This window comes from Micropterus dolomieu, linkage group LG02 (assembly GCF_021292245.1).
Source record: "Micropterus dolomieu isolate WLL.071019.BEF.003 ecotype Adirondacks linkage group LG02, ASM2129224v1, whole genome shotgun sequence".
In the NCBI taxonomy this organism is placed as follows: domain Eukaryota; kingdom Metazoa; phylum Chordata; class Actinopteri; order Centrarchiformes; family Centrarchidae; genus Micropterus; species Micropterus dolomieu.
Genome location: NC_060151.1, coordinates 27614810 through 27625305, shown reverse-complemented (window position 1 = coordinate 27625305; position 10496 = coordinate 27614810). Strand labels below are relative to the sequence as shown.

The following is a 10496-nucleotide window of genomic DNA, read 5'->3' as shown; positions in this document are numbered from 1 at the left end:
GCAAATCCTGTCACATGGTTAAGTTGTAAATACATAAAAAGCTAAATCAGAATTGACTTAGAGCATCAGCTAGTCTGATTTCATGCTGAGCGTAAGCTGTTGAAACAATCAGTGTGTTGCGTCCTCCATCGGGGAGGAACATCTTACATAACGGGAGCTTGACACGAACTACATGCTGTATGATACTGTAGGTGACAGGATTATCAGACCATGTTAAACACAAAGCACTTACTTTACAAGAAACATTTGGCTTATCCAACTGTAATAACAAAATCCTCTTGAACAGGCAGTACATGGCTAGTTTAGATAGCCTAATCGTGCTTTGGCACGTTCTTATTGCAATTGTTTTGCTTTTGCAGTATTCTTACAGTCATTCTAATCTTTCCTTTAAACACGTAGCCTAATCAAATATAGTAGGTAAAAATATTGAAGTCATTAAATACGGTCATTGTGAGTTTCTCACTGTCTAATAAAAAAACATCAGTTGTGCAGTTTTAAATTTTAATGCAAGTGTCTTGATGGAGGAGCATTATTAATTTAAATGTCTTAGTAATAATTATAATAATTATAATAATAGTATAATAATCTTTATTTATAGAGCACTTTTCACAACAATGTTACAATGTGCTTTTACAAGAGACTATAAAACACAAATAAATAGCAAGATACACGGTAAAAGCAGGAAGAAACTTAAGAAATTAAAATGCAGTTAAAAGAAAAATATAATAAATAAATAAATAATTAAAATCAACTAAAATCAGTAAAGGCTTCTATAAAAGTATGTTTTAAGTAGGGACTTAAGGCAGGCAGGTAGGTACATTTATTGTCACAATATAACATGTTATATAATGAAATTGAGCTTTGTAACTCCCTTCTGCTACATAGAAGAATATATACATTAATACAGAAGCAATTATAAAAATGATAAGAGTTCACTGACTCAGCCTCCCTGATTTGGCTTTGATAATGGCTTGTATTTAATTAATTAATTAGGAATTTGAAACAGACATTTACGTTGCCAAAGCAAAATAAGGTATAATAATAATAATAAATAAATGCAAATAAATCTATAAAGCCTAAACATTGCAACATTTTTTATATATATATTATTTATATTATATATTAAAGCAGTAGTATACATTTTTTTGACCATTATAAAAGCCGTTAGTTCTAAAATATGAGAAGGCAGCAGTTTTGCGGTTGATTTTCCTTTCGCAAAGCAAGACGCGAAAGAGTCTTCAAACATGCAAATACAATCACAAACGGGTCACTTAATATAAACAGAAACCACTTCCTACAACACACAGAAAAGAGAAAGAGCTGAAGATAAACCATTTGACATTATTTCTATGTTTATTTATTAATTTACCTACGTTGTGAATTTGTTCGTTTGTCATAAACATTGTCCAGAATGTGACTGTCGGGGTACTCTACACGACTCCGCCTACCTAACACGTGATTGGCCGGTTTACCGGTCGTCTCGCTTCTCATTGGCTCAAACCGCTGTCACTCGACATCTCACCACCGTTGGGCGGTGTGGCACGAAACAGAAATCATATTTTTTTTGTGAAGCGGCTCAGCAGGGAGCAGACAGTCATTGACCGGTGTAGCTGCGAGCTTGCGGGGGTCTTTTCGGTTTGTCCCGGCTGGCGCTTATGGCTGTTTCTAGCTTGAAGAAGAGGCAGTGAGCCAGTATTTGTTACAGAATGTTTTTAAGAAAAAGACTAAAACTGTGCCTTTGTAGCAGGAGTATTAACGCCGCCGCCGGTGCCTTGTGGCTGTAACGTTAGTGAAAGTTAGCTTATGAGTGGCATCACGTTAGCTTGACTAGCTAATGCTAGGCCTTCCGTTTCCTTTTGGTTCTTCAGTACAGGTTATTGTTTTATTCTTCCCTTTGTAAAGCGGGGTTTTTGGTAGCTATTTTGTTTGCAGATCTTTTGCTTTGCTCCACGTGGTGAGTAAGACGCTGAAATGAAGGGAGTAACGTTAAACAGCTTTCAGAGGTGGGTGAAATCAAGAAATCTCGCTGTAAAAATAATGTTTGGGGCTGTCAAATATTAGAGATTGTACTCAACCATATATTACATTTAGAGTACCAGATAATTGCAGCATCGTCCGTTGTCAGCTGAGGTTAGTGACCTTATTCTGTTGCCATAAACCTGTTAGGGTGGAGTAACAAAACAGTTAAAGCTGTGTGGCAATATCATATAAACACCGAGTTTGATTATAAAACTTGTTTAAGTGATTTATCAAGGACAAGTACCACTCATTCTCTGGTTATAGCCTCTCAGATATGCGAGGATTTGTTGCTTATCTCTGTTCATATAATGCACGAACTGAGTGTCTTTGGGTTTTGGACTGCTGGTCAGACCAAACAAAACACTTGAACAGATCATCTTGGCCTTTGGGAAATTGTAGTGTGACATTTTATTGATTAAATAATCAAACTACATGTTATTTTCAGCTTTAAGAGTAAGGCTATCCAGTACAAGAAGCTGTACCTGAAATGATAATGCATTTATTATTGTCTGTCAGTTACCTTTAAGCATAGTTGTGAATATAACATTATGTTTCAGGCAGTCATGCTCAAGGTACTATCATTGTATGTAATTACAGTTACAGTATGATGCTTCAGTTTCTAGGTAGAGGTAAAAGTGTATTATTTATATTTCTCTGCTTTTATGTATGATGATGTGACTTGGTTGCTGTAACAACTCTATCACACGTTATACCTGTAATACATTTACCTTTAGTTGGTTTATGTTCTTCATTGTTCTGAATACTGTAATATATTTGATAAGGAAAGAACCACAATGATGGTTTTGTTGATAAGAAGCTCTACAGTGCTGAATCAGCCGTCCATAGTTGCTATATTTGTGTGTGTTTCAGGTTCATGAACAGACGGGCCTCTGCTAACTGCCGCTACCAGCCCACCTGCTATGAGCATGCTGCAAACTGCTACACTCATGCGGTGAGTGGCTTGAATACATTTTTTTAATAGAGATGACATAATCTCAAAGGCGTTGTTTAATGGTTCTTTGGTTTCGTTCCGTTTGTGTAGCTCCTCATTGTGCCGGCCTTCGTGGGCATGACGTTGCTGCATCGTCTGTCAGACAACGGCTGGGAGAAGATCACTGCCTGGGTGTATGGCATGGGCCTGTGTGCCCTCTTCGTGGTCTCCACTGTGTTTCATATCATCACCTGGAAGAAGAGCCACATGAGGTGAGGAGGAGGAGCAGCGCAATGACAAACCATGCTGGCAGAGAACCAAGACTTACATGTACCAGTACAAGCTATCATGAAAACCATATATACATACTTTAACATACATAAATCATGTGTGACGACTCAGACTTGTTACACAGACAAAAGAGCGAAGCAATTTACAATACAGCTGGAGCTTTGGAAGTTGAATATCAGTGTCCTCTCATGGAATAACAACACGACATTGATGCCTCACTGCTGACAGATATTTCACATTCTTTAGCTTCGTTAGTGTCGTTATGACATGCTTAATGTTGGGAGTTTTTAGGGATACCAGGACAATTAGACATTATATAGGTTCCCAAGTGTTAAATGTTGTCTAAACACAAGCAGACACACACAAATTAAGTTAAGTACTGTCCAAAGCTGACTGATGTTTCATTTTAGTTAGGAAGCATTTGATCAGAGAATACATAAACTTGATAATGAATCTGACCAAACATTTTATACCAGCTTTCCGCACTTGACAGTTAGGTAGGTAGATTTATTTTGTCACAATATAACCAGTTATATAGAGTGAAATTCAGTTTGTAACTCCCTTCTGCTACGTAGCAGACAATATGCATTAATATAGAAGTAATTAGATGATACAGTATTAAGAACTGATACCCAGCCGTTCTGTCAACATCTGTGCTTTTATGACGAGCTCACAATCAAATGAAACATTTGCGTAAACAACGAAGAATAATGATACAAAGCCAGAATAAACATCATACTGTTTGTACTGTGATGTTCTTTTTTCTTTAATGCTGAAATCTGTGTTGCTTTGCAATCTGCTTTGCTGTGACCGAACAAGAAATAACCTGTGTGTTTCAGGTCCGTGGAACATTGTTTCCACATGTGTGACAGAGTTGTCATCTATGTCTTCATTGCTGCCTCCTACACACCTTGGTAAGTGTCAGAGGGCAAGGGGGAGTAAATGCTCAGACGGGCTGGAGTCATATATAAAATCGATGTATATGCTATTCTATTTTCTTGTTTCTACTCAGGTTGAACCTGCGTGAATTGGGCCCCCTAGCAGCACACATGCGCTGGTTTGTGTGGCTCATGGCTGGTGCTGGAACCATATATGTCTTCAACTATCATGAAAAGTGAGTTAATTTCAAAGTTGGTCAGTATGTATGTGATGATGGGAAGTAAAAGTTGCCATCATACAGAAAGTATGTGACAATAACTGCCAGTGAGTCTGCAGCACCCCTTTGAAAAATTCCCCACAAGACAATCTAGTGAGAAATTTTTAAACATTGTTTTTGTTGATGTTTACATTTTGATAACAAATAATGAAACGATTAATCACTTTATGTGGAAAATGCAAAACAAAACTACTGGTTCTGGCTCCTCGAATGTGTTTAGCATCTTTTGGGTTTTGGAATATTGGTTATTTTTAATGGTATTACATTTATATATGAAACTGAAGAATTGTTGGAGAGAATAATCGACAAAAGAATTCATAATGAAAACATTTCAGTTGCAGAATAAAATAACCAAGCAAAATTACATTAGCAACAAAGACAATAAAATCAGATAAATCAAAACAGACTCAAAGTTTATCTTATGAAAAAGTACTTAAAGTCACATTTTTAACCAGTTTCCCAATGCATATTAATGCATAATCCATATTAAAGAACATGTACATATTCTCACTCATGAGAAATACCGCTCTAAAAATTTTGTGTAGCATACCTCCTAGATTGTAGGTAAGTTTTAGTCCAAAGGCCTATGGGAAGTGAGTTCTCTCCCATCCCATTATACATTGTTTAGCCAAGTAACCAATGTCATCATCTGCACTTGAAGACTTTCCTCAGCTCATAAAATCTCTAAAGAGCCCGGCTATCATCAGAGTCATGAACCATGAATCACAATTATTTTGGTCGTGATTACTTAAGACTTAAGATGACTTGAAAAATTGAAATGCTTGTTATTAATTATTCTATATGTATTGCTCAAAAAATAGCCCATAAATAAGAAATAATAATTCAACATTATTAACTTTAGCATCTTAGAGACAAGTGGATGAACAACGCAGTGTTTGCTATTGCAATTAGATATATTTTCAAAATCGTTCAGCCCTACTGTGAGCTGAGGAAAAGTCCACTAGTGGCTGGGGTAATTTATGGTGTAAAATGCAATAGGCTTTAGCTAATAAAGTTGGCTAACAAGTTATAGCAGTTATAACCCTCCGTCATCTTCGCTCGAGCTGAACTGAAATAGCCCTAATCCCTCCTCTCTCTGTTGTTGTTTAGTGTCTGTTTTGATTCTTTATCCGCACACAGTTGAAAGTAAAGGGATAGTTTTTTATTGCCTGCAAACATAAAGCTCTTTGAATAGGCCTGCATGGGAACTTTGCTGGGAAAAAGACCTTGTGCATGTCACAAGGGATGGAAATGGTCTGATGAATCATATATCTGTGTGGGTGTGTGTTTTGCATGTATGCAGACACAGACACTCACCAGTCTTCATGATTTTGCTTATCTAACTTGTGTGGATCCAGTTTCTTTGATCTTAAAATGAAAACACTGTTTAATAAACACACGGAATTTTACAGGAAGAAAACAAAACCATAAATTAAATACACTCTCATTTTATCGCCTGTGTTGGGAGTAACGCGTCTTCAAAAGTAACACAATTACAGTAATGTATTGCCTTTTGCTGAAACGCAGTAATATAACACATCAGTAATATTATACCTGTTACAATCTCAGTAACGCACGCTACAACACATTTTAACCTGAAATTAAGTGGTGTTTTTGTAAAATAATTTATCAACACCGAAAACATTTCGGCAGCAGAAACACAAATCCATGAGTGAAAGAGTAACATTATTTTCCTGTTGCGGGAATCCGATGGTCGAGACTGGAGGCAGGCTGCAAAATACGGGGGAGCTTGGCTCGTCTTATGAATCATGCGTAAATAGATTTCTGTAGGCTACGAGTTTGTGCTTTAATGAATTGCTTTCATGATCAGAGAGACTGCTGTCAGTTCATCCCGACCGATCCTGTCGGAGTGTCGAGAGATTCAAATAATCAGTGACGTTATGCTGCTGAACCTCGGGCGTAAATGCACACAGCGTCTTTCTTAAAGGTATTTAAGGTGCTATTTCATCATCAGAAGATTTTCTGCTGTTATGAACAAACTGCACTTTAGTAAATAGAACTATAAAGCTCCAAATGTCCTGAAGACGAGAGTCTTCGGGACATTTAGCACACAGTTTGAGATCGGTGTTGTAAAGTATCTGGCCTTTCATCACAAGCATGTTATACCAAGCCTGGATCTCAATCCTAACTGAACACTGTTTACAAAATTAGCCAGAAGCACCCCCGGACGTCGTTACTGAGGCAGCACAGTCTTTTAATTGTGCAGATTGCAGAGGTGGGACCAAGTCATCGTTTTACAAGTCCGAGTCAAGTCTCAAGTCTTAGCACTCAAGTCCCAAGTCGAGTCCCAAGTCCAGACCGATCATGCCTGGCAAGTCCGAGTCGAGTCCCAAGTCCAGGACCGTCAAGTCCAAGTCTTAAACTTTGAGTTTCGAGTCCTAAACAAGTCATAATGCGCCAAATGTAAAACCATTTCAAAAGTTTTTATGAGTTAAAAAAAAAAATAATTATTGAATGAAGCACTAGCCTGTACAGAAAGAAGGTAGTCAGATTTTTTTAACCTTTAACTGTGTAACTTTAATTCAGTTGGTTAATATTTAGGCTCTATAAAAGCTCCAGTCACTAAAATGGCAGCAACGTTAAGATTTTTTGTCATTAAGCCTCATCAAAACAAATTTTTACACGTTTGATAAGATACATTTTAATTTATGAACTGAGTTAGTTTGTGAAACATGAAATGTGAATGTGATGAATTTAAATGCAAATCATATCAGCTCTGTAAGTAACATCGGACATGTTTTTGTCACCTGCTTGTTTAGATTATTTCATTCTACTTTTTGTTTTACTTGACATTCTTTTAAGATACTGCTTATGTGGGGGGTATTTTTGAACTGTAGATTCATTGCTCTCAAGGTCTGGTAATTTTTAAAAAGATTAGTTTGCTCTTCAGGTTCGGTAACACCTCCCACTCATGTGCTCGTGCCTGAAATGTGCTTAAAGAGGCATCCCTTTGACCTTGTTGTCAGTGAACGTGTTGTGTTGGTTTGTCTTTACAGGTATAAAGTTGTTGAGCTGGCCTTCTACTTGACGATGGGTTTTGCCCCCGCAATAGTGATAACATCAATGGTAATATTATTATTTATTAATATATTCACAGTCAGTTATTGCATGTCACTTCTTCCAACCAGCAGCCCCCATGCTGCTGCAGCAGGGTGGAGGCATTAGGAGTGTGTTTTACTTCCTCTTCCTGTTGAAGGGGTCTGCAGGGTAATTTCAGAGAGTTCAAAGCAGAACGAGCTTTTATTAATAAACATATTGTTATCTAGGGTTGGGTATCATTTAAAATCTTACGATACCAGTACCCTTAAAGTGATACCGATACCAATAGAGTACTTCACTTGATACCTTGCATAGAAGCGGGTGTTGATGGTTCAGTGGATAAGATGCATGCCTTTGGTGTGAGAGACCCAGGTTCAATTCCCCACAGTGACATCCACCAGTGTGTCCCTGAGCAAGACACTTAGCCCCTAGAAATGCACGTAATATTCTGTCATTGTATTTTGCACATTCTGTTTTTGTTCCTGCAATGCTTTTCATTTTACATTTCTCTGTACATGCCGTATTGTGTGTGCCAAATCGTACCGCTATATCAAAATGGGAGAAAATAGTTGCTAACAAGATTAGAATGTAGACTTTTTATGAGAATTTTCAACGTGATCAGATACTAATTTTCCGTTCTGTTGGACAGTGTTTGTCAAGAACACCTTCAAAAGTGCATAGTTTTTTTACCATATAAAGACACCTCATACTCATTCAACGGTCTGTATCAGTAGATTGATTAGTAGATTTTAAACAAAGACGGCGTCAATAAGTGTTTTTTTTTTTTTTTTTTTTTTTTTTTTGTTATGTAACATTTCTCATTTGCGTCTTGTTTCCTGCAGAGCAACACTGAGGGGCTTCAGGAGCTGGCATGCGGTGGATTCATCTACTGCCTCGGTGTGTTCTTCTTCAAGAGTGATGGCGTCATCCCCTTCGCCCACGCCATCTGGCATGTCTTCGTGGCGCTGGCTGCGGCTGTGCACTACTACGCCATCTGGAAATACCTCTACAAGGCCCCCAGCGCCGATACCCTCCTCAAGTTGTGACCACAGCCAGGGCCGGATGCCGGTTCTCCACCCGCACCCTGTGCTCCTGAGCAGGGCCGCCTGCACACAGACTCTCTCAACTGCCCACTGAAGCTGCAAACACAGCCGCAAGGTTTACGAAAATAATGACCATGAATTGTTTACGGTTTTCTAAAGTGGAGAACAGGTTTTTCAGCATCATTATGACGACCAGAAGCTACTTTCAAAGCTGTTTTGTACATCTTCAGTCAAGGGGTGGGGGGGTTGACTTTTTACAATAACCCTGGCACATCAATGAGTGTTTGAGACCTTTGATAGCCGTCTTTTGTATCGCTTGTGAGTCACATTCCATATTGGGGTCATTTGTGTGTCAGAACCTGGCGATTCATGCTGGTGATGTGAACACTGGGGATTGAATGAGGTTCTTAAAATCAGTATGATGGGAAATTTCGTGAAACCATTTCAGCACCAAAAACCAAAATTATACGTTTTTTGATACAGAATTATAAACATGTTTCTCTACAAAAGTACTTTTTAAAAGAAACCAAATATCTCACAAGCAGCTGTATTAGAGGTTTGCCAGAGTAAAATAGTTTTAAAATTGGCAAAATTAGATTTAAATCATGAATCCTGTCAAAGAATAAGTACTGTAGAGAATGAATATGAATAGCTATTTGATGCCAACTTTTGATACTCTGTACCACAACGTATTGAGGTTTCGATACCTCTACCCCGTGTAGCTTAATAGTGATTTGAAGTGTTCAGATCAGTGCTCTGTTGGTGGACTTTTCGATCAGGTAGGATGAAACGATAAGAAAAAGCTTTTGACAGAAGTTTGTTTCCCCGTTTTCTTTATTCTACTTTTACAACGATTACATCCTCAACCCATCTGATCCAAATTCTCACTCTTTCCTACCCCCCCCAATGCATGCTATGTTTCTGACCAGTATTTGAATGCAGTCATAGGAGAACCTTTCTCTTCTGTAAGTATTTAGCGCCCTCTGCAGGTGGACTGGTGTAAGAAAGGGAATTATCTGCAGTTTATGGTGTGTGGAGGTGTAACAGGGGAGGAGGGAATTTGTAAATGAGCCAAATGATGAGAGAAAATCAGTACAGGCAGTATGATGAGATAGAATTTTTTCCACTTTATTATTAATGTGAACAATGTGCAGTAGAGTGTGGATGCACGACCTTTGTACTGTAGTCCAGTATTACATTTCCACTGACTCTCTCTCTCTCTCTCTCTCTCTCTCTCTCTCTCTCTCTCTCTCTCTCTCTCTCTCTCTCTCTCTCTCTCTCTCTCTCTCTCTCTCTCTCTCTGTGTTTTTGATTTGCACCACTAGACGGACAGTGTTTCCTGTCTGTATTCTGAAGCGGGTTTGATCAGTGGAGAATTAACATGTTCATGTTTTTGTCTTATGCTGTTGGTTTTGTAAATTTGCTCAATGGCTCATAAAATGACTTTTCTGTTGCTTTCCTCTTGTTGAAATGGTTTCCTCAACCACTCTGTTTTGTAATGTTTGTATGTTCTACTCTTTGTTCTGTTCATTACATGATCCTGGCCTTTGCAGAGATAAAAACTGCTTCCTGTCTGTTCCACTGGCTGTTAACGGTGCTGCATATACATGAATGCTCCTCCACTATACTGAGTATCACCTTTCTAATGTGACAATAAAAATAATACCCCACGTCTCAGCCTCCCAACAAGCCTCATTCATAATGAGTACTCGTAGGTTTCCTTTTGAATTCTGCTTGTATTGAGTCTTGTTTTCAATTTCAAGTTCTCATTAGACATTAATTTCTTTCAGGGACAAAAAACAAACAGGAACCTTTTAACTAAATGTACAGTGGCTGTTGCACTGCCCGCTGATGAGTGAATTTGTGTTTGATACCATTGCTAATACGATACACTATTGAGGAATATTTAAAATGTCTTCTATTTAACAATGTGTTAACACAAGGCAGCCATACAAGAAATGTGCTTAAATTAGGAAAACAAATATTAAAATCAGGA

At 38.1% G+C, this 10496-nt stretch overlaps 1 protein-coding gene across 1 annotated transcript; it reads left to right on the top strand.

Annotated features, from left to right (window-relative positions):
* The first annotated feature begins 1566 nt into the window (after positions 1-1566).
* On the top strand, positions 1567-9708 carry mmd (monocyte to macrophage differentiation-associated). The gene is made up of 7 exons (XM_046042502.1): positions 1567-2003; positions 2890-2971; positions 3062-3222; positions 4081-4155; positions 4254-4355; positions 7415-7484; positions 8300-9708. The coding sequence occupies exons 1-7, from the start codon at positions 1972-1974 to the stop codon at positions 8501-8503; spliced, it is 726 nt and encodes a 241-aa protein (XP_045898458.1). The 5' UTR covers positions 1567-1971; the 3' UTR covers positions 8504-9708.
* Positions 9709-10496: the final 788 nt, after the last annotated feature.